Consider the following 24,721-nt stretch of genomic DNA (forward strand, 5'->3'; position numbering starts at 1 on the left):
GTCAAGCATGGAACTAGCACAAAGAGCATTGGATGAATTGGATGACAGCTGGAATCAGAGTAAGGTCGCCTTGACAAACAGTCCTATCCTGAACACTCCATTAGCTAAAACTTTTCTCATACTCTTAAATATTTTTCCATACCAGCGTTGCTGGATCTTAGGTCCCAAATCATGTCTTCCAGGCAGACCTAAGTGCTGCTTCCTTTGTGCTCCCACTACCCCTTCTGCCCACCCACACCAAACCGTCTCATCCAACAATGATAGGTCTCATGCAACCTTGGCATGCACCCTCTCCCCCCCACCAGAGTTTCAAGAAGGCCAGGGCTGTGATTCGTTGTTCAGTTTATTCCCTGCCCCTGTGAGAGTGTGGCACAAGGCAGGCTCAGATGAAAGAATGCATTGGGTAGGCCTCTTAAAGCAAGGTCCCTCGGCTGGAACAGTGTCAGGCAACTTTGCTGCTTGTACTGAAGGTGGTGATGTTGAGAAAACGTGGGTGCTGTGAAAGGCTTGTGGCAACATACTTTGTGTGTTTGTGGACAGCGGGTCAAGGGCCCGGGATGGCCGCAAAAACAGGCGTCCCGAGCACAGGCCTTCACTTGCCCCAGCATCCCATTAATCCTTAATATTCAAATTCCGCCCACTAAACCAGCCCCTCGGAACCCAAGCCGCCTCTTTTCCCCAAATGACGGCCGTCGGCAGCCAATCGGCAGCTAGACGGGGCGTCCGCCCCTTTTTCCTTTGCCGGAATGGACACGAACTCCCGCCAATTGGAGGCGTCGCCGCCGAGGCTCCGCCCTGCCCCGGCCGCTGCACCCAATGGCGGGCCGGCTGGCAGCGGCGCCGGGGGCGGGGCGCGGGCGCGCAGGTGCAGCAGCGCACAGGCCGACCGGGAGGGCGGGGCACGACGTCGGCCGTGCGGGGTCTCGGCGTCGGCGGCGCGCGCGCTCCCTCCTCTCGGAGAGAGGGCTGTGGTAAAAGCCGTCCGGAAAATGGCCGCCGCCGCCGCTGCCGCGCCGAGCGGAGGAGGAGGAGGAGGCGAGGAGGAGAGACTGTGAGTGGGACCGCCGCGGCCGCGGGCGGGGACCCTTGCTGGGGGGCGGAGGGTAGGGGCGGGACGTGGCGCGGGAGGGGCCCGCGGGGTCGGGCGACACGGCTGGCGGATGGCGTCCCTCCTCTCTACCCTCCCCCTCCCGCTGGTGACGGCGCCCCCCCCTCGGCCCGTTACCCGCACTTGCGGGTGACCGTCCTCGGCGCGGCCTCCCAGGGCTGCCTTCGCCTGGTTCCCCCCGCCCTCCCGCCTCCGGCGCGCATGCCGGCCCCCGGCCCCGCGGGCACCCCTGTCGCCGGGGTTTCGCCTGTCGGGGCTGCGCGCGCGCGTCGTGCCCTTCGCGGGGCTTCGGGCCCGAGGCGCCGTCGCGCGCCCGCGGCCCCGGCCTCTCCCTGGATCGCGCTTTCCCGTCTCCCTCCCTCGCGCGCCCCCTCTCCCGTTACTCGGCCCCCCCACTGGCGCGCGTGCGCAGTCCGCCTCCCGTCGGGAGAGTGCGCCACAAGGGCTCCTGCGCTTTCACCCCCATCTCCAGGCTTTGCCTCCCCCTCCTTCTCGCCCATTCCATGACTTTCTGCCCCCACTGCGAGCGAGTTTCTTTCGCATCTACCAGGAACAAGTAGGTGGGAATTATTGTCCACCCACAAAAGGTACTAGACATTGTGTTCCTGACCCCACAGCTCATCAGAAAGAGGCGGTTATAGTTGCCATCAGGAGCCGTGGGTAGGGGACTGTGTCCGGCAGCACCTGAGGCTCTTCGGTGGGAGCGCGCCCCCAGGGCCTTTGGGGGTGCCGTGGCCTCAGAATACGAGCGCCCTCCCATCCTCCCCCCCTTCGCCGGCGATCTTCAGTTACATAAGTGGAGAGTGGGACATAGTATGTGACGGGCTTCCATAGTCCTGGAGCGTGCCCTGCTCAAGATCATCAGTACCAGATGGGGCAAGTTCACCGCATCGCTGTGGCTCCTGTCAGTTGGTCCCTGAAAGTTTATTTTCTTTTTAGTTTGGTTCTGAGTCACGCAAACTGAAACTCAGGTGACTTATTCGTGGCATGGCAATGTTTTTGTGGTTTTGCACTGAAGACTTAAGGTCATTGTGAAGAGTCTAAAGATTGCTCTTACAGAGGAGACCGTTCATGGCATTGCTGAGTGTGGATCCAAGGGGGAAAAGCTGTCTCTGGAATACACCTGTGAGGCCGTCGCTTCTATTGTGAGTGTGTTCGGTGTGGATTGGTCACAGCAGAAATGGGCTCCACCACAAAATTGATATTCCTGACTCATGGTCAGGCAGATGTGTGCTTCTGGTTTTTCCAGGAACCAGGAACAGGCTCTGCAGAGCCATTCACACGTTGTGTCTCTGCTGTGCGGGATCAGTGCCCCAAATTGTAAGATGGTAGGATCAAATTCAGGGGGTGGTTGGTGATTGTGGAACCGAACCTACTGGCCTGGGAGGCTGAGTGGCTTACACTTTGTAGGACTCTGGCAAGTTTTAGGCATTTTGTTATATTACAAAAATGAAGCATATTTGGGCCTTGGTAGTAAAATTCATTGTTAATAGGCAGTTACTATACAGGAGAAGTTGAGGTTTCATGGCCGGAATTTTCATCTGCATCTGAGTGATTTCAGCTAACAATGAGATTAACCTCTCCTCTTGGGTCCTTTGAAATATGCTGGATCTTTATTTTTTAAAAAAAAAAAATCTGGATTTTTTTAGGTCTTTTGGGAATTTCCACCAGGGATTTACGGAAATAGGCTTATTTATGGATTTTTTAGGACTTCTACTTCAAATCCTAGTCACGGAGCCTAGGAAACATTTGCTTTTATTTTCTTACCCAGACATATCAGAACCTTAAAGGGCACAATCAATCTAGTAGAAGTACAGTTGATTAAATAAGTTGCCACAGAGTACCCATTCATGACATGTCAGCCAGGTGGCCGGCCGATCACTGCGGTGCATTCCAGTCTGCACACACAGATAACACAAGCTCACTTGACGAAGATTCCAAGGGTTGTACGTCTTAAGCCTGAGACGTGACAGGACAAGGGCTCTGCTTTGTTTTGCATCATTGGCAGTGCATTAGCCTCCTTGGGGGCCCCTCCAGTCAGTTGTTCCATCATATCCCTATCCCTTTAAACTGCACAGACAGCTTCCAGAATATAGTTTCTCTGCAAAGTGATTGGTGGCATCTGAAGTCATCGTGTCCTAACAGCCTGAAGAAACCTTCTGTGGCTTTCTTGCCAGTACTGGCCTATCACACCATGCTCTTTTTGTGTTGTTACAGATTTGCCTGGAATGCTTTAAACCTAGACTCCCGGGTCTTTGTTTCACTTGATAGAGCATGATGCAGTCCAACCGTACTCCAACTTTTGCACTGCGCTGCTTATGTTTCAGGAGGGTTAGAATACAGTTTTGCATTCTATTTGCAATTTCCAGCCACAGCCATTGTTTCCCTGCCTGCCCTGCCTCTCTGTGTGGCTGAATCTAGTGGGGTGGGGAGGCAAGCTGTGGAATTTGACAGAAGTGGCTGGATGAGTCCAGTATGATGTTATCCCACCTGAATACCCCTTCCCCCGTGTGGAGATGGCATGAGAAGCTCGTTTCTTGAACCTAGAATAAAGAAGAGCAGACGGAAAAGTGTCAGTTCCTTACTGGAGGGCGGTTTCCACCACTAATACACCTGCCCGGGACTGTTTACATTATAAATGCTGTCTCCTGGAACCTGTAATCTTTTCTTTATTTTTTTAAAAACATCTATTTACTTATTTATTTATTTATTTTTGGCTGCGTTGGGTCTTCATTGCTGCGCGCTGGCTTTCTCTAGGTGCGGCGAGCGGGGGCTACTCTTGGTTGCGGTGCAAGGGCTTCTCATTGCAGTGGCTTCTCTTGTTGTGGAGCACTGGCTCTAGGCGCGCGGGCTCAGTACTTGGCTCGTGGGCTCTAGAGCGCAGGCTCAGTAGCTGTAGCGCACGGGCTCAGTTGCTCTGCAGTATGTGGGATCTTCCCGGACCAGGGCTCGAACCCGTGTCCCCTGCATTGGCAGGTGGATTCTTAACCACTGTGCCACCAGGGAAGCCCTGTAATCTTTTATAAAGGTGAATAACAGTGAAAAGCTTTTAATTGGCTAAGAGCAGTTTGTGGCCAGCCTGCCCAAGTTATCTATGAGAAGAAGAGAAGCACAGAAAATGTTTGGCATTTGTAGTAACTAGTGTTTTAAGTGCAGAAGTGGTAAAGCATTGGTCCTAGACTGGTGGTTCAAGGGAGTGTGGAAGGACACCTGCTTGTTCTCACCACCCTCTGCTCTGGTGACATGCATGCAGACCAGCCTCGTGTGGCCGGCAGACGCAACCTTTTTTCTTGGGGAGAGCATTACTGCCGCTCCAATGGAAGGACCTTGTCCTCAGTGCTTCTGTACCAGCCCTCTCCAGTCAAACTGCCATTGTCACCTCTGTGCCTTTACCTCATTTCGGGTAGGATGGATGTAAATGAGTTCCTCTTCCTTGGACTCACTGACACAGAAGTTGTGCTCTTCTGCCTTTACCCTGGTCTCTTTTGCCTTTCTCTGGCAAGGAACCTCTTCTTATTGAAAGCTTGATTTGCATGCCATTGCTTAAATACCTGGTTCCACCCCTTTGATGGTAGGTATGGTGTGTGTGGGAACTGAGTGGGAATGGGAATTGGGGGGCTGGCAGGGCATGCCTACTCCCATGTTTAAGGGGGGTTGTGACCGTTCCATTACAGAATAAAGCCTTGGCCTTTTTCGCTTCTTCAAGGCACACTTATGTTGGTTCTGCTGGTGTATGAATGTGTCTTTAGCATAGCTGTTTTACAGTACTGCAGAGGTCTGGACTCTTGGGAGCAATCCTTAGGAAGGGTTCAGTTGGCTTCTGTGCCTAAGAGCTGGGGGCACTATGTATATGGACCTGCAAATCATTGCTTTATTGGGTCTTCACCTAAGTGCTCTCATTTGCTGGCTCTTTTTTTTCGCCATGGAATCCTGAGTTATCAGAGATCTTAAAATTTCAGAGCTAGAAGGAACCTTAGTCTAGCTCCCTCAGTTTACAAATAAAAATGCAGTTTACCAAAAAACAAATGCAGCTGTGAGAAGATGTGGCTGTTCCGGGGCCTCCCAGCCAGGGTGCCAGTTTGATTTTTATTATATAGCTAACTGAGTAATACTGTAACCTTGACTTCTGGGATTTCAAAGTGTCCTATGGCTCGAATGTTTAAGGGAATTATAAGGTCTCACTGCACCTCAACAGATAATTCCAGGTACCATCCTGGTAGTTACAGACCAGCAGTAAAAGACTTGGTTGGTGTTGCCCTTCCTCTGGGTTTGATTGCATGAGTAATTGTTTGAAGAGTCTCTAAGTTTTACACTCTAGGCTTTTTTTAGTCTAAAGATAAAAGTGCTACTCTTGGGCCAGCAAGGTATCAGAAATTAGCTAATATGGGGCAGTTTAGGTTTAACAAGGAAATGATGGTTATCTTGATAAAAAATAGAGTGACAAAAGACCTTTTTTGAACATGTGTTCAAAAGCAAAATAGAAACTATCAAGCTATTAACCCAGTTTGTTGAACATTTTGATTTTCTGATCTGAGAAGCTTAAAAGTGATTGCTCTAAAACAGACTTGTGTATTTTTGAGGATAGCTTTGGATCTCCCAGGGCACTTGGTTTCTGTTGGTGCTGCCTTTTTTCTCTCACGGTTAAAGCCCCTTCATGTGATGTTACAGCAGCTTGTTGCAACTTCAGCTGCTTTAAAATGAAGGGAGACTTTGCCTCTGGATTTCATGTGTTCTTCTTGGGATGACATTTTGATGTTGCACGTTCTCTTGAACATGTCTTCTCTCCCTGAGTATTTCTGTATGACATGTTGCAAGAAATACTAACTAGAGATCGCTACTAACGGTATGCTTTATAGTGTCAAAATTTCCCTCAGAGGTGACAAGACCTGTGATAGTGTCGGTTCTAACATGCATGAGTCTTTCCTTTATTTTAGCACAGTGTGTTATATGTCAGTAAATTGCAGTTTATTCTTTGTTTCTAGCTAGGTAAGCCGGGAGATAGCATAGTACTTTGTCTGTATGTTTATCTTCAAAATGTCCCAAATAGCCCTGGGAAAAAGGTCGTGGAGCACAATGGGGGCTTTCAACTTACGATTTTCTTTGTTTTAGGCTCCATAAAAATACAGACTCACCAGTTCCTGCTTTGATGTGACATGTGACTCCCCAGAATACATCTTGCTTCTGTAGACCAGCTCCAACAAGATTCCATGGTAGCTGGAATGTTAGGGCTCAGGTAAGTAACCTTCCTTTTTTTTTTTTTAGTATATGTCCTGGTTTGGCCATCTGTTTTTAAAAAAAAAAAGGAATAAAACAAGTTATACTACTCTTGGACAGTATAAAAGTACCCCAAAGACTAAAGACATAACTGTGCCAAACTGTGCCATATAATAAAAAAAAGTCACTTCCCTGAGCCCTGAAAGGTCAGTTTGGGTAGGGCTACTTGGTAGCCACAGTGTGATCTGGGGGCGGGTGTCAGATTAGAGCCGGAACTGGTGACCTGCACCTTCAGTTCACCTTCAAGCAGGTCAGCTGAGCTGAGAGCACTTTGACTGAGCTCTTCACTTGCCGCTACTGCTGTCGCCTAGCGGCCTTCAGCACTGTGCTTTGTTTGCTTTGGTAAATGACTTCCTGGTCAACATTAGTGAGTGGCGGTAATGCGTTTTCAGACGTGGGAACTGGTGTGTGGTCCCCTAGAAGGATGACATCCTGAAAGCTGTTGCCAGACAGCGGAGCCCATGGCTAATGGCGTGTGCTTGCCGCACTCCTCCCACGGGGACTGCAGAGAACACCCAGATACACTTCTGGCTCTTGAGACTCTAGAGCAGAATGAATGCCTTTTGAAAAGCTGGGAAGCTAAGTCATTTGAGTCTGACACTTAGAGGCTCTATCAGCCGCGCTTTGGGCTACTTTGGCGCCACTGCGTGGACTTTAATTTCGTAAAAATGAGTGGTTCCCTAATTTCTCAACTGTCTGGCTCAATATCTTAAGCTTTTTTAGAGTAGGGGTCACTCCACATTTGATGTTTTGACATCCGGATTTCAAACATTCCATGTGGTAAGACAGAACGTTCTAATTTGATTTTTCCATTTCTTTTCCTAAGAAAAAATGTGAGTTTACACATATGCTGCCATTGTGATTCCAGCTGAGACCCTCAAGTAGCACTTTGCTGTATCTCTCTAGTGGTTTCTGACGCCTCAGTGTAAAGCCGTGTGGACATCCGTAACAGATCGCCCATTTCGGGGCTGTGCAAGGGGCAGAGTTTGGGTGGCAGAGAATAAAAGGTGTAGAAGGAAGTGAAGAGCATCACACTGCCTCCAAGTCCCAAGTTCGGTTTCACTCCTGATCCTGTGACTCAAATTGTCATTCCCATTTACCGCTGCGGGCTGTGCCCTGGGCCCTGCCGACAGGGCGTTCTTTGTACGCCACGTATTTATGCTGGTGGGAGTTCTGTGGCTGGCGCTTTGTGCATTGTCTCAGAAATTGGGTGGACTAAATGTAATATAGGCAGTGAATGGGTTTCTTCTGATAGATATTAGGCCTAAGGGGGTGATTTATGTGTTTAATAGTCTTTTTCTCAGATTACGAATGGATTTTAGAAGACAGTGGTGACTCTGTACAGTTTCTTCTAAGAAATGTAGAAAGGAAGAGATGTTTTTAAAAATATTTCTTATTACTTATGAATGGGAAAGACACGGCCATTTGAGCTTCAAGGAACTTTGAAGGTAATTCTCAAAGGACAGAACCTGTTTTTAATAGATAAGTGCTTGATATCTTGCTATTTTTCTCTTCCTTTTTAAGAAATTATAAAAATAATACATGCTTTTTATAGAAAGTTCAAACCATTTTAAAGTATATCAAGTAAAAAAGCGAAAGCTCCCCATTACCCTCCGTGCCCACTACCCAGAGTAACTGCTGTTAATAGCTTAACGTAGATCCTTCTGAATCATCTTCTCAGGCTACGCCAATACGCACCTTTTGTATTTTTGACAAAACAAGAATGGTATTGTACGTATTCTGCATCTATCCATGTGATGCGTTTCTCTGCCTCATTTCTATTTAATAGCAGCATGGTTTGGTGCCAATTTACTATCATGTGTTGTCCCCCTATTGGTTTTCCCAATGGTTCACATTTTAAGACGCTGTTGGATTGAACTTCCTCACGTGCCAGTCTTTTTGAAGAATGGCTGCCTAGACTTGGAGTTACTGGTGGGTACTACCACATCACCTTCCAAAATGTCTATCCCATTTCCCACGACAGTCTTAGAAAGTGCCAGTTCCCATACCCTCCCAGAATTGGATATCCATCTTTTAAATTTGTGCTCCTTGGGTTATTACTGGGGCTGAATGTCAGTAGTCATTGGCCATTTGTATTTGGTCTTTGTGAATTGCCTGTTCATATTCTGCATTTATCATTCCCTCAGGATATTTCTTTTTAAGTCAATTTATAAGAACTCTTAATGTATTAAGGAAATTAATTCTTTGTCATCATGCAGATATTTTTCCTACTTTGTCGGATATCTTTTTTTTTTTTTTTTGGCTGTGTTGGGTCTTTGTTGCTGTGCGTGGGCTTTCTCTAGTTGTGGCGAGTGGGGGCTGCTCTTTGTTGCGGTGTGCGGGCTTCTCATTGCGGTGGCTTCTCTTCTTGCGAAACATGGGCTTCAGTAGTTGTGGCTCGTGGTCTCTAGAGCACAGGCTCAGTAGCTGTGGCACATGAGCTTAGTGGCTCCGCGGCATGTGGGATCTTCCCAGACCAGTGTTTGAACCCGTGTCCCCTGCATTGGCAGGCGGATTCTTAACCACTGTGCCACCAGGGAAGCCCATGTCATGTATCTTTTGATCCTGCTTGTCTTTTTGTTATGTAAAATTTCTGTTATGGTTTCTTCTTTTGCTTTTATACTTAGAAAGTCCTTTCCTACTCTAAAAACATGACAATGTGCATCTGTATTTCCTTCCTAAAAAACTTGATGATGTGCTATATTCATATATACATATTTGATACATGCAAAAGAATCTTATAGGTAAGTTGTTTTTTGTATGGTATTTAAAATACTTGTATTTAACTCTGCGGTGGGATGAGGTCTAGAGCCCACCTAGCCAGTTGTATCATAGCCATTTGGTGAACCAGTCATCTGGTCTTCACGTGTATCATATGCTGACTTCAGGTGAACAAAGCGTCTCTTACTTTTTTCTTTCTGAATTTTTTCTTTGTGAGGCTTGATGGCAAGCCTGTCAGCAGATAATCATTTATTCATTCACCCAACAAATATTTTAGCCCCTGCTTTGAGCCAGGGACGGTGCTGGGCCCTGCAAGTACTACCTTCTTGACCAGGCAAGGGGTGCTGGGGTAGGCTACACAGGTCGTGATGCCAACTGCATGGCCACAGTGCTCATTCCGGAAGACTCAAGAAAATAGTGGATCTTCACAAAAGTAGGTTTTAGATAAACTAGGAGGAATCCAGAGGGGGTGTGTGTGCATGTGTGTGTTTTAAATTCTGACATAGAAGTTAAAGCTTTACGGTAGACTGCAACATAAGCATAGTTTGTTTTCTAACTCATGTAATTGAAGGCTGATTTGTGTCTTGATTTATGATGAGGGCTTTTTGCTGTTAAAATAGTTCTATATTCAGCTGGCTTGGTTGTGATGGAATAAAAGTTGCGTACTGATAAAAATGTTAATTTTCTTCTATAATGATTTTGAAGCTTTCTGTAATAGCTGATAAAAAATAAAGACAGGATTTTGGTGAATATAATCTTAGGGGAACAAGTGTAATTTTTTGCAACTTGTATCATTTAAATCTAATAAATACCCTCAAAACTGAAGTGGAATCCTGATTTTTTTTTTACTTAAAGAAATGATATAAATGATTTGTGATTAAGGAAAAGGCTTCTTGTATAAGGCTGAGGGGTTTTTTTTAATGATGTTTTAGAATAGTTAGGTATATAGTACGGAATGAAAAAGGTGGTACAAAAGGTTACATGGTATAAGATCTCCTTGCCACTCTGTCCCCAGACATCCATTTCTCTCCCTGAAGGCAGTCATCATTACCAATTTCTTATTAATCTGTGTGTGTGTGTAATTTTTAAATTGTGGTAAAATAGTCATAACGTAAAATTTACTGTTTTAGCCATTATTAAGTATACAGTTTAGTGACATTAAGTGATATTCTCATTGTTGTGCAGCCATCACCACTGTGTATCTCCAGAACCCTTTTTATCTTGCAAAACTGAAATGGTCCCTTTTAAACCATAACTCCCCATTCTTCCTTCCTCCCCCAGCCTCTGGCAATCACTCCTCTACTTCCTGTCTCCTGTGAAATTGACTCTTCTAGATACCTCATATTATTATATGTTTTTATACGTGTGTTTATGTATATATTTTATGTATGTGTCTACACACACAAAGGTGTGTGTTTTTTTACCAAACAGTAAAATACTGTGCGTATTCGCAAAGTTTGCTCTCTTTAGTTAATATATCTTGGCGATTGTTGGGTATCAGTTTCTATAGAGCCACGTCACTCTTTTTAAGGGTTGGGGTAGTAGTCCATTATGGAGGCACCGTAATTTCTTTAAGTGGTTTTCTCTTGCTGGACATTTATGTTTCCAGTGTTTTTTATTTCATTAACGCAGTAGTGAATAGTTTTTTACATAATACCATTTTGCTCACAGCCAAGTTTATCCGTAGGAGAAATTCCTAGAGATGGAACTTGCTGGGTCAAAGGATATATGCATTTTAAACTTTGATAGATATTGCTAAATCAAGGATGGCCTTTTAATTGCACAGTTTTAGAGAAAAACTACATATGAGTAGATAAGCACAAAAATGTATGACTGCACTGCAATTTGTAGAGATTAGAGAGCTGTTTATTAGGCTAGGAAGAAATTGCTTTCAGCAGTTAGCACGAGAAAGCAAAATTTCAGAAGCTTCCATTTCATGACCTCATGTGAGCAGAGGCTGAGACAGGACCCTTTACTTGGCAAGGGGAACTTCAGCCTGTGCTTGTTTGTGAAATCTTTTTTTTAAATTTATTTATTTAATTTATTTATTTTTGACTGCATTGTGGCACGTGGGCTTTTTGTTGAGGTGGCTTCTCTTGTTACGGAGCACAGGCTCTAGGCACGCGGGCTTCAGTGGTTGTGGCTCGCGGGCTCTAGAGCGTAGGCTCAGTAGTTGTGGCGCACAGGCTTAGTTGCTCTGCAGCATGTGGGATCTTCCTGGACCAGGGCTCGAACCTGTGTCCCCTGCATTGGCAGGCGGATTCTTAACCACTGGGCCACCAGGGAAGTCCCGTTTGTGAAATCTTGAAGAAAATGGAGCATTTTTATTTTGGTATTGTTCTAAGTTGCAGTGGCTCCTTGGGACTCAGGGTTGAAGAGTGCCGTAGCTGCTGGACGTTCTGTCTTTTTTGTATTGTAATATGCATAAGGAATCTCCAGGGCCATATTGCAGTTGCTTCATTTGTCTTTGACCATGGTACTCTTATATTGCAATACTTTATTCATTTACCCTGTACTAATTGAGCATCTGTTATTTGTCAGTTCCTGTCCTAGATGCTAGGGACTGTTCCTAGCCTCAGTGGTCTTGTGGTCTAAAGGAAGACAGACAGGCAGGCAAATAGGCCATTACTTTACAAGGGGCTGAATGCTACAGTGGCCACTGAGGGTGCACATAAATATTTGAGGGACCCCACCTAGACTTCAGGGTAGGGTCAGGGAGGAGACTTCTTTGAAAAGTGACCCCCCCCCAGACCTGAACGATAAGGCAACATTAACTAGTCCAGGAGAAAGTATGTGTGGAGGAGAGAGCAGCCCGTCTGCAGGCTCGGATAAGAGAGAACTGTCAGGCTGGCCACGAGGGCTCATGGTGCGGGGATGAGACAGGCAGGGGTCTCAGAGCAGCTGCACTGGCAGAGTGTGCTGGTGGGAGATCAGACACAGCTGCACCGGCTGTGCCAAATAGGCTCAGCTTCCCTTCCGAGCCGCCGCACTCTGAGAGCCCCCGGAGCCCCCGGAGGCCGTGCCAGGCGCTCTGGCCACCCGGCCTGTTCCCCCCACCCCGCCTCTGCTTTCGAGGCCATCTGCCCTGAGTCGGCTGGTCGCCTACCCATCAGGCCCCTGGGGTTCCTGCTCCAGACCTCTTCCTGGAACCTTCCTTCCCTCCACTTCTGCCCCAGGGCTTCACTCTGACATTCGATACTGCGAGGAGGGAGACAGCTTGCCTGGCCTGTGAGTCAACTGTGGGACCAAACGCACTGCTTAGTTCTCACTTTTATTTAGTATTTTTTTGCCAAGGCTTTCGTGGTGAAGGAAGCAGTGCATGAGCAAGCTCACTCCTGTCTTGTCAAGGACCAGGTCCACCCTGATGAGCCCCTGCGGATGGCGCCGCCATCATCCCCGCGAGCCCGGGCTCGGGCAGTGGGCTCCTTGGCACCCGCTGCTCCGCGCTCGCGCTCCCGCAGGCCATCGCAACCCTGCTGCTCCTCAGGTCCTGCCTTCCCACAGGCCTCCTGGCCCTCTTCCTCCCTGTCCTCTGCACTCTACTCGAGGGGTAGACTCGGGTACTTTCTCTTCGTACTCCGGAAATGTTAGCAGTTTGCCCAGTTCACGTCAGCCTCCTCTTATGGAACTCGAATGAGACAGCTCCAGTGACACCCCAGCCTATGGTTGCACTTGCCGCCCTGTCCCCCGAAGGTGATGGGCATACTCCCCATGCGTGCTCTATGCTGTGTTCCACGTGCCAGTATATAACATTCAAAAGTGTTTTGCAAATTTACAGGATGGTATCCTACTGTATGTGACATTCTGCAGCTTGCTCTTTTCACGCTATACTTGGCCTTTTGAGCCTGGTCCATGTTGCTCTGTGCAGCCCTTCATTCATTTAACATGTCTCCTTGTGCTGTGGAGACATCTTTACAACCAAAGTCCCACCAGAGCCCTGAGGGAGAGTGGAATTGTGGAGAAACAAGGATTGACATCTGGTTTATGTTTACATCCTTTGGGTCTATTAACCAAGAAGAAGATATTTTTATTTCTGTGTTTGTGAAAGCTTTCCACAAAAAAGGCATCCATTTTCCAGACTTATTAATAGAGCAGTCCGAAGGTTTTATTTTTAGATTTGAAAGAAATCAAAGAAGGCTTCTGAGATGTGCACATTTCCCTTCATTCCCATCTCCTTTGCAACATTTCACGTTGCTGCTAAGACACCAACTTGAGCACTTTTCAGCATGAGCTGACTTTCTACATGTAAATTATTTTTGAAAAATTAAAGCATTTTCCTTTTTCTGGGGTTTCTAGTGGTACTTAAGTTTTGACATTTCCTTGAAAAGTTGTATTTTAAATTTGTATATACACTTTTAGTAACGTATTTTTAAAATATAAATTTCTGTGTGTTTGTGGGGTTTGTGTTTTTGTAAACAGCAGAAGCTATTAGTCCATATTAAGTACTAATTCGCTCTAATATTTTCAGCTGTTTTTGGAATTACACTTGGCAAAAAAGTAGACAAATGTCTTCAGTTGTGACAGTTTGTCTTTTTGTTCCTTTTAACTCCAGAATAACTAATTCTAGTGAATTTTTTTCTAGGTTTGTAAGAACACAGGAATGATTCAATTCATCATAATATGTAGTTAGGGAAGGTTGAAAGTCTTTTTTAAGTGGTATCACTCTGTAAGAAACTGTTAATACAGCTTGTAAGCAACTGTATAAAATTTCTTAACCACTCTTCCAAGTTGTTTAAGACAAAACAAAATGAACAACCAAACAAAAACTATTCATTATGCTCTTTATTTTTTAATTACATAAGTAAAGCATCATTGTAGAAAATTTAGAAAATGCGTATGGAAATCACCCTGGAAATTCCACCATGCAGAGGAAACTGCTGTTACTGTTTGCTGTTTATCTTTCTAGACTGAGGGTTCTGACTCAGGGTTGAGAAGTCAGGGGTTCTATAACCTTGGATGGGAAAAACAGTCCGTCTTTATTTTCATTAACCTCTCACTGAAAATTTAATGACAAATATAGTCAGCAGACCATGGTAGTATTAGGAGTACCTGTGATTTTGTCACCAATAGAGATCAAAGATGCTTTCATATCATATTACAATTACAGAGATTTTGAAATATCACTTGTGTTCATCACAATTCAGACTTAGTTATCAGACCCACATGTAGATTTGGCTGTTTAGTGGCTTACTAAAGAAGCACATTACTCTAGCACCAATTCTCGAAGTAAGTTGTTAATCAATTTCTATGCATTTTATTTTACGCACTTCAAAACATTCTTCTGAAGAGTGGTTCAGAGGGCCAAAAGGGCCCATGGCATAAAAAGGTTACGAATGCCGGTTGTGTCCATTATACTGTGCAACTACAAATACAAGAACAGCCAGCACTTGAGTGGTTACTGTGTTGGGGAAAGAGATCAAGGAAAGCCCTAAAGCACAGGTGCAATAAAGAGAGACAGAATGACATTAAAGCTTAGTTCAAATTATTATATCATATTTTTTATGAACACATTTAGTGTTTTCCAGATACTGTGCAAAGTGTAATGCAACTACAACTGGCAAATAATAGCCTAAGAGTTACCTTTGCTATTGGTATTTTAAACATCCTTCTAGAGTCTTCCTTATGCACCTGTTTGCATGCATATATGTTGTTTTAGATAAATGGGATCATAGAGTATGTGCTGTTGTAACTTGCCTTCTTTCCTCAATGATAATGTTGTAGATATCTTTCCATGTCACTAAAAACATATCATCGCTTTTCCCTAAAATGAAAATAACTTAATTGTATTTTCTAATTATAAAAGCAATATCTGTTTCATGAAAAAAAATATTTTTTAGAAAATATACAGAGAGGAAAAGTAAGAATTGCCCATAAATCTGCTGTCTACAGATAGATAATGTCTGGATAATGTTTGTTTGTTTTTTACAGAAGGACTCTTTTTTTTTAATATTTATTTATTTGGCTGCGCCGGGTCTTAGTTGCGACATGTGGGATCTTTAGTTGCGGTGTGTGGGATCTTTTAGTTGTGGCACATGGGATCTTTAGTTGAGGCATGCAGGATCTAGTTCCCTGACCAGGGACTGAACCCGGGCCCCCTGCATTGGGAGCGTGGAGTCTTAACCACTGGACTACCAGGGAAGTCCCTGAATAATGTTTTTACATCATTTTTAATGACCCCCTGACATTTTATTGATGGCTATACTTTGATTTAATTAGGGTTGTTTCCATTGTTTCTGTGCTTTCATTGCTCCAGATGATGGGTATGGCTGTGTGCTGACCATTCTACTCTGTGCCTGTGTCTCCAGCTTGCGTCTCTAACCTCTCACTGGAGCCCCCACATTGGATGGCCTCTTCAGTATTTCCCCTGGAGTTGCTCATTGACATCTCAAACGTAACAAGTCCAAAACAGAACTCTTGCTTTTTTTTTCCCCCTTCAAATATGCTTCTCGGGCTTCCGTGGTGGCGCAGTGGTTGAGAGTCCGCCTGCCGATGCAGGGGACACGGGTTTGTGCCCCGGTCCGGGAAGATCCCACATGCCGCGGAGCGGCTGGGCCCATGAGCCATGGCCGCTGGGCCTGTGCGTCCAGAGCCTATGCTCCGCAACGGGAGAGACCACAACAGTGAGAGGCCCGCGTACCGCCAAAAAAAAAAAAAAAAAAAATGCTTCTCTTCCTAGTTTCTATCTCATTAAATAACATCAGCATCCACCCAGTTACCAATCTAAAATCCTAAGAGTTGTCCTTGATTCTCTTCTTTTCCTCACCTTCCTCTAATTCACCAGCAAGTCCTGTGGGCCTCTACATTGAAAATGTACCCCAGAACCAACAGCATCCCACCATCTCCACTAAGACCTCAGTCCTCGCCACAGGTCACGTCACTGATGGATGCAGTGGGACTTTGGGTGACATATTAAACAGCTTTCTCACCAACATTAGGAAACACTACATGTTTCATAGGCCTGTTTGTTACAGTGACACTTAATTCTAAATGATGGAATTGTTCCACATTTCATAACTTTTTCATCTGACCAATACAGTTCAGTTTAAGTACTGAGTTCCTTGCTGCTCCGTGCTGAAGGATATGCAGTTCATCAGGCTGTCATCCAGCCATTCATTCCATGATGGAGTCAGGTGTCTACAGTACCTGGGGCACTGTGGTAGGCAGGCTGTAGGGTGACTGAGACAGATTGGTATCTCTCCTCATGGAGCTTAAGTTTGGCTGGAGAGACAGACTTTAAATAATGCACAAGTAATTATGTAATTACAATGGGTTAAGTGCTCTAAAGGACAAGTTGGGGGGAGTGTTCACTGTGATCATATGTAATGGAGGAACAGCTGAGCCTTGGGAGGGATAAGGAGGCCTCCCCTAAGGAGGCAGTGCTGAAACGGGGAACCAAGGGGTGAACAGACGTGGGCAAAGCACAGAGTGGAGGAGGGCTTTCCCGATGGAGAAGAGCATGTGTGAAAGCCCTGAGTCTGGCAGGAGCTTAACAATCAGAGAGAGATACTTAAACAGCCCTGTGTGGCTGGAGCAGAGCAGGGGTGGGGGGATGACGGAGATGCAGGGTGAGAGGCTGACGAGCTGGGCGCAGGATTTTAAATTTTATTCATTCATTCATTCATTCATTCATTCATTCATTTATTTATGGCTGCACTGGGTCTTTGTTGCTGCACGCGGGGTCTTCTCTGGTTGCGGCGAGTAGGGGCTACCCTTCCTTGTGGTGCGCGGGCTTACTGCTGTGGCTTCTCTTGTTGCAGAGCATGGGCTCTAGGCGCGCGGGCTCAGTAGTTGTGGCTTGTGGGCTCTAGAGCACAGGCTCAGTACTTGTGACACGCGGGCCTAGTTGCTCCGCGGCATGTGGGATCTTCCCGGACCAGGGCTCAAACCCGTGTCTCCTGCATTGGCAGGCGGATTCTTAACCACTGTGCCACCAGGGAAGCCTTGGGTGCAGGATTTTTGATGTTAATGTCAGAGCAGTAGGAAACTATTGAAGGGTTAGGTTGCTTGGATTTTGATTTTTTTTAATCAAAATATTACAGCCACTTGATAACAACATAACCTCTCTCAAAGGAGGTTATGGTGAAAACAGCAGTCTACCCCTCCTCCTTCCTGTTCCATGACCTAGAGATGCCAGCTTTTAACGGTTTCTACTTTTAGTTTCTTTGATGGTTACCGTCAAAACTAAATTGTATGCTTATACATCTTTTTTGATTTGACAACGTTGGGGAGTTATATTAACTCCCTGAAATGAAAGAAGACAAGTTAGCTTATATCACCTCCCTTGTTGAGATTCATATTCACGTTTTCTCTGTAACTGTAAACAGTGGTTCCTGTTCTATCACCTTTAGTCCGTATGGCACTTCCCCACTATATAAGGGGATATAATGACCCTGCATCAGTATAAATGCTGAATCTTTGCCTTTGATTACTAAATTCCAGAGTAAGGAGTTGGTGTAATAATCATCTCAAATGGTGGCAAAATATTTGCTGTTGTATTTTCTGTTGTCTCATGTCAATATGGACTCATGGAGTTTTATTTATTAAATGTTTTACAGTTCAGCCAAAGTCACTATTCGTTTTTGATCACATTATTCCAAATTTGGTCACTGAGATTCCCTTTATGCTGGCGCCTGTGTCATCTTGGCGTATCCTTATTAATTAGTCTTTGAGTGATTTTTTGCTTTCTGGCACAAGACATTCCATCCCAATGTGTGCTTTTCCTGCCCTGGAACTGGTTCCAAGAGCTCTGGATCCTTTTAGTGGGAAATGGTATTTAGAATCCAAGATTTGGGTGTAAGATATGCACACTCTTACTGGGCTGATACTGTATCTAGGCTCTTGCAGTGGACAAAGCTAGAATACATTGAAAAAATTTCTTAACTCATAAATACATAATGATATCTACAATGGAAATTTAACATTACAGGGTTTGTCTTTAACTTTTATTTTATCCTTGAATATCTTTTTCTTACACAAAAAGTGTTCATTCCTAATTAACATTAACAGTTATTTATTTGCTTTATCTTGTAATATACATAAAGTAATTATAAAATTGTAATACCAGTATTGCTACTAACAATAAAAATCCTGAACGAAGTTTGTTTCTTTTTGTCCTTAGGATGTATCTCACCAGGGATGTAAAATCAAGATTATTGTGCTCAAAAGTCACTTGGGGAATTTGCTTCTAGTAGTAGTGAGGTAGCTCGTCTTGGACTATCCCCCACTCCCTTGCAGATAACAGCTAAAAACTCAAAGACAAAAATAAAAAACAACTATTTAAAGGCACTAGAGAGTGATTAAAGCAGGCAGAAACTGGAGGGAAGTTGATACTTGGAAGAAAGGAACTGCATCAGATGAATTTCCTGTTTATAACGGCTTTTTACCCAAGGGCAGTCCTAGTCAGTGCTGCTGCAGGGAGACTGAGACTTGGATAGAGACCTATAATCTCAAGGGTTAAGGAATCAGAGGACTGAAGGCAGAAATCCTGGAAAGCAGATAGCCACGGGCAGTCGCAGGGGCAGGGGGGGGCGGGCAGCAAATTCTTCATATAAACTCTAGCTAAGGCCAAAGGAATAAACTGATTTCAACTGTTGCCCACCATAGGGAAGACAGTTTGGAGTCTGAGTCCTATCAAATTAACTGCCTGCTAAAATAAACATCGGTACTCTTCATTGGAACATAATGGAATCCAAAGTCTGACAGTGTATCACTCAAAATATCTAGATGTTTGAAGAAATAGGAAAAATGTGACCCTTACTCAAGAGCAGGGATAAGCACATTTTTTTCTGTACATAGTAACTATTTTAGGCTGTTGTTATACTGTGCTCAAGAACATAAAAGAAAATATGCTCATAATGAAAGAACAAATTAGTGGTCCTAAAAGCCAATCTTATCAATAACTCATTAAATGTAAATGGACTAAACGTTTCAGTGAAATGGCAGAGATTGTAAGCTGAATTAAAAAGCAAGACCCAGCATATGTTGTCTTTAGGATAAACAGTTTTAATATAAAGACTCAGCTAGCTTAAAAACAGAAGGATGGAAAAAGATATACCATGCAAACAGCAAGCGTAGGAAAGCTGGAGTGGCAATACTGATATCAGAAAAGCAGACTTCAAAACAAAGGATATTACCAGAGATTAAAAGACACATTTCATAATGATAAAAGGGTCTGTTCATCAGGAAGAAATTAACTGTCATAAATGTGTATGTGCCTAATTACAGAGCTGCAAAATACATGAAGAAAAATTAGCAGAATTACAGAGAGAAATAGACAAATCCATAATTGTACTTGACAATTTTAGTACCCTTCTCTCAATAATTGGTAGAACTAGACCAAAAAATCAGTAAGGATGTAGAAGATCTGAGTATTACCAGCCACATTTATACAATAACACCCTCAACAACTGCAGAACACACATTCTTTTCAAGTGTACATGATACAGTTCAACAATTTTGCTAGACCATAAAACAAGTCTCCATAAACTTCAGAAGCTTAAGATCCTACAGATTATGTTCTTTGATCAGAATGGGATTAAATTAGAAATTATAACAAAAGATCTAGGGAAAAACCCCCAAATATTTGAAAATTAAACCACACATTTCTGAATAACCCATGGGTCAAAGAAGAAATCACAAGAAAAACTAGAGAAGATTTCAAGTAATAATGAATTATAATGAAAATACAACATATTTAGTGTTATAGGGCACAGCTAAAGGAATACTTAGAGGGAAATTTATAGCTTTAAATGCATTTATTAGAAAAGAAAAAAGATATAAAATCAGTGATCTAAGATTCCATCTTAAGCTAGAAAAAGTAGAGCAAAGTAAACCCAAAGTAAGTAGTGGGAAGGAAGGAAGTGACAAAGGTAAGAGCAGAAATTTATGAGATAGAAAACAAAGAGTAGAAAAAATTAACAAAACCAAAATATATCAACAAAGTTGATAATCCCCTAGCCAGACTAATGAAGATAAAAAGAAAAGCACGTAAGCTGCCAGTATCAGGCATAAAAGGGGATATTACTAAAGCCTCTTCAGACATTAAAAGGATTATAAGGGAATGTTATGAACAAGTTAAATTGACAGCTTGGGTGAAATGGACAAATTCCTTGAAAAAAAGGACATATAAAAATCGACATAATATGAAATAGAAAAAAGCCCTTCATTTAGTAAAAAGATTCAATTCATTATCAAAAAAATTTTCCACAAAGAAAACTCTAGGCCCATCTGGTTTCACAGCTGAATTTCATCAACCATTTAAGAAATAACACCAATCTTACATAAACATAAGCTTTTAGAAAATAGAGGAGGAAGAAGGAATACTTTGTAGTTTGTTTTATGAGTCTAACATAACCCTGATACTAAATCTTACAGACATTACATAAAAAGAAAATTACAGATCATTATCCCTCATGAGCATAAATGTCGAAGTCTTAATAAAATATTAGCAAATGAAATCTAACAGTATATTAAAAAGATAATATATCAACCAACTCAGGCTTATCACAGGAATGCAAATATGGGGTAACATTTAAAAACCAGTCTAATTCACCACATTAAGAGAATAAAGGAGAAAAACCATATAATGAACTCAATAAGTATAGAAAAAGTATTTGACAAAATTCAGTGCTCATTTATAATAGAAACTCAGCAGATTAAGAGGGAACTTCCTCATCTGATAAAGTGCCTTAAGAAAGAGATACATATAAATTGTATTTAATGATGAAATATTGAACATGTTACCCTTAAATCAGGGAAAAGTTCTAACCAGTGTAAGGCAAGAAAAAAGGTAAAAAGCATTAATATTAAAAGGAAGTAAAACTGTTTCTTTTGGGAGGTAATGCAGAAATTTGAAAGAATCTATAGGAGAGAATGATGATGTACTAGAACTAAAAAGTGAATTCAGCAAGGTCTCAGGATACAAGGTCAATTATACAAAAATTAACTGGAAATGAAATTTACAATGCAGTCCCATTAGGAATAATTTAATGAAAAATGTACAAGGTCTGTACACTGAAACTGGAAACATTGCTGAAAGAAATTAAAGACCTAAATAAATAGAAAGATATACCATGTTCATGGATTGAAAGACTAAATAATCTTTACAACAATTCTAAAATGTATATGGAAATGCAAAGTACCTAGAATATCCAAAGCAATCTTGAAAAAGAGCAAAATTGGAACACTTATACTACCTGACTTTGACTTACTGTAAAGCTACAATAATCAAGACTGCCTGGTACTTGTATAAGGATAAACACATAGTTCAGTGGAAGAGACTAGAAAGCCCAGAAATCGACCAAACTTCTATGATTGATTTTTAACAGAGGCGCCAGCGCAATTCAGTGTGAGAAAGGAAAGCCTCTTCAGCAAATGGTTCTGTTCATACCAAACAAAAAGGAACCTTGACCCTACCCATATTAGTTGCCTAAGGCTGCTGTAACAAAATACCACAAACTGAATGGCTTAAAACTCAAGGTGTCCTCAGGCGCATGCTCCCTCTGAAACCTGTAGGGAAATCCTTCCTTGCTTCTTCCTAGCTTCTGGTGGTTTGCTGGCAGTCTTTGGAGTTCCTTGACTTACAGCTGCATAACTCCAGCATGTGCCTTCCTCATCATGTGGTGGTCTCTTTGTTGTGTCTGTATCTTCACATGGTTATCTTCTTATAAGGACACCAGTCATATTGGATTAGGCACCCACCCTACTCCAGGATGACCTCATCTTAACTAATTACATCTGCAATGACCCTATTTCCAAATAAGATCACATTCTTAGGTACTGGGGGTTAAGACTTCAACATATGTTTTTTGAGGACACAATTTAACCTGTAACACTACCTCACACCATACATGAAAATTAATTCCAGATGGATTATGGACCTAAATATAAAACTATTAGGAAAAAACAGAATATCTTCACATCTGAAGATAAAGGTTTCTTAGGATACAGAAAGCAATAATTATTAAAGGAAAAAAATGGGTACATTGGTCTTCATTAAAATGTAAAACTTGGGCTTCCCTGGTGGCGCAGTGGTTGAGAATCCACCTGCCGATGCAGGGGACACGGGTTCGTGCCCCACTCCAGGAAGATCCCACGTGCCGCGGAGCGGCTGGGCCCGTGAGCCATGGCCACTGAGCCTGCGTGTCCGGAGCCTGTGCTCCGCAATGGGAGAGGCCACAACAGTGAGAGGCCCGCGTAATGCAAAAAAAAAAAAAAAAAAAGTAAAACTTTTGCTCTTCAAAAGATGCTATTAAGAAAACGAAAAGGCAAGTCACTGAGAAAATAGTTGAGACAAGTCGCAAATAGAAAGTCATATATCTGACAAAGGACATATCGAGAATATATAAAGAACTCTTACAACTCAATAATAAAAAATCTATTTTTAAAACAGGAAAAGATTTTAGTAAGTACTTCATAAAGGAAGGCATCTGAATGATGACCAGTATTCCCACGGAAAAGTGCTAACATTAGTCATCAAAGAAAGGCAAATTAAAGCCACAGTGAAGTACCACTACACACCCACTGGAATGGCCAAAACTGAAAACTGACAACACCAAATGTTGCTGAGGATGTGGGATGGGGCTGCCTGGAAAGTGGTGCCAGGGAACTTTTTGTTCCCATGGTAACATCGTCTATCTTGATGGGGGTTTGGCTTGTACAGGTGCATGCACTTGACAGAACTCATCAAATGATACCTTTAAGATTTGTCATTTCACTGGATGTAAATTTTACCTAAAAAAATGAAAATGAAGTTTCATCTCTTGTTAATGATATGCATGCTGAAGTGTTTGGGGATGAAGTGTACTGGTGAACTTTGAAATGCATCACAAATAAGATGGATTGATGGGTGGATGAATCATGTCAACAGTGGTAGAATCTGGGTGATGAGTATGTGGGTGTTCTTTGTACAGTTTGTTCAATTTTTCTGTATGTTTCAAATTTTTCTTTATAATGTATTGGAAAATCACTTGGAATAATTTTCTGTGTAGTTATGTTACTGATTTGATATAGTTAGGTTTATTTCTGTTCAGTTTTGTGGTTTGCTTTTTTCTCTTTATTTTTGGAATACATAAAGTATTTGATGGTTCAAAAGTCAAGCCTAATCTGATCGGGGAATTGCTACTTTACCCAACTTTCTTTAGTTATGATTGTCGAATCACAAAAAGTTATAATTGTCATAATGATTCTTTATATTAATAGCCTATATCCACACTTTATGTACACGTAAACAACATGTATGGGTTTTGTAATTCTCTTTTGTTATATTTATTCTGATTACATTTATTGAGACGAAATTTGGGTATCTGTTGAATCTAGTATAACAGGCTTGAATTTAAAAGAAAAAAAAAGCCAAGCCTCAGATGGTAACTGGACTTGTGGCGGTGATCACTTTGTAATGTATACAGAAGTCAAATGCTGTACACCTGAAACTTACATAATTTTAAATGAGGCCAAATTTTTTTCTGATTTTTAAGAAGCTAAGCCTATAGAATACTCAAGTTATTAGTTTCTTGCTCATCCTTCTAGTGTTTCCTCTTGCAAAAAGATAAACCAGTGAATATATGTATTCTTATTTATCCTTCTTACACAGAAAGCATGCTTGACATGCTGCTCTGCATCTCGTTTTTAGTTTGTTTTCACTTCCTCTATCCTGGAGATTGCTCCCTATCAGCGTCGATACCCTCCTTGTTTATGGCGGCGTAGAGCTCTCCCTTCCTCATTCTTTTTGTTCCTGCTGCACAGACTCCGTTGTATAGATGAAGCATGCTTTAGTCAAGCAGCTCCCTGTGGATGGACATTTGGGTACTTTTCAGTCTTTTCCCGTTGTAAACAATGACACAGTGTTGTTTCGTATTTGTAACTAACCCATTTTTAATCTTTGAACTCCTGTCCTCTGTTTCTTTTTTGTTTGTGGATGTTTCTGTTCTGGTTTTATGGCTGAATTATTTTCTAAAATATGAGAATATTATGTTTCCTCTAGGGACAGAATTGATCTCTCTTCCATATTGCTGGGTCTCTTCCCCTGACCCTGGAGAGCTGTTCGGGTTGGTGACAAGAGGCCTGGGTAGCTGGCACCCTGCCCCTGCTCTGGTGGAGTCACCGATTTCCTGTGGGGTCCCTCCCCCTAGGGAGGGTTGGAGTAGGAGTTCTACAGGGGCTAGGGCAGAGCAGGACAGGCTGACCTGCGGACTTGGCTTTGGTGGGAAGCAGACAAGGGTCCTCCCTCACACCATGGACCCTTGGAGGCCAGACGGAGGTGGGCTTCACCTGGGCTGCTGCCGGCCACACCAGGAACCTTGTGGGGAGGAAAGGAAGGTTCCAGCCTCTGATTTAGAAAAGACCCTTTGGTTTCTTGCCTGTGGAAGGAAGTGGCACCTTGCCACTCCACATGTGCTCCACTAACCAACCCCAGTATTGTCAGCCCCCCTTGGGAGCTTGCTGAAAGTGTCCTGCCCCCAAACCTTCTGGATCAGAATCTGATAGTCAACAGTCCCCCATGTGACTTGTGTGTCCGTGAGAGTTTGAGGGGCCCTGCTTGCCCCTGGTCTGGTCTGCTCTGATCTGAGAGCCTTTCTGGGGGTTCTGACAGGCACAGGGGCTCCCATTTCCTTTGTAGCT

The 24,721-nt window shown here is 43.3% G+C and overlaps 1 protein-coding gene across 2 annotated transcripts in view; it reads left to right on the forward strand.

The window, feature by feature from the left end:
- The first annotated feature begins 936 nt into the window (after positions 1-936).
- The window catches only part of MECP2 (methyl-CpG binding protein 2), a 62,994-nt gene continuing 39,209 nt past the window's right edge, over positions 937-24,721 (forward strand). Inside the window, exons 1-2 of one of the 2 annotated variants that reach the window (XM_081221647.1) lie at positions 964-1,051; positions 6,218-6,341. In XM_081221647.1, the coding sequence (XP_081077773.1) occupies positions 6,316-6,341 (26 nt within the window). In that variant the 5' untranslated portion in view covers positions 964-1,051; positions 6,218-6,315. Of the gene's footprint in view, positions 1,052-6,217; positions 6,342-24,721 lie in introns of both variants that reach the window. The other variant, XM_081221648.1, reaches the window with a different exon arrangement.

Source organism: Mesoplodon bidens (genome assembly GCF_964165515.1).
Source record: "Mesoplodon bidens genome assembly, chromosome: X".
NCBI classification, from domain to species: domain Eukaryota; kingdom Metazoa; phylum Chordata; class Mammalia; order Artiodactyla; family Ziphiidae; genus Mesoplodon; species Mesoplodon bidens.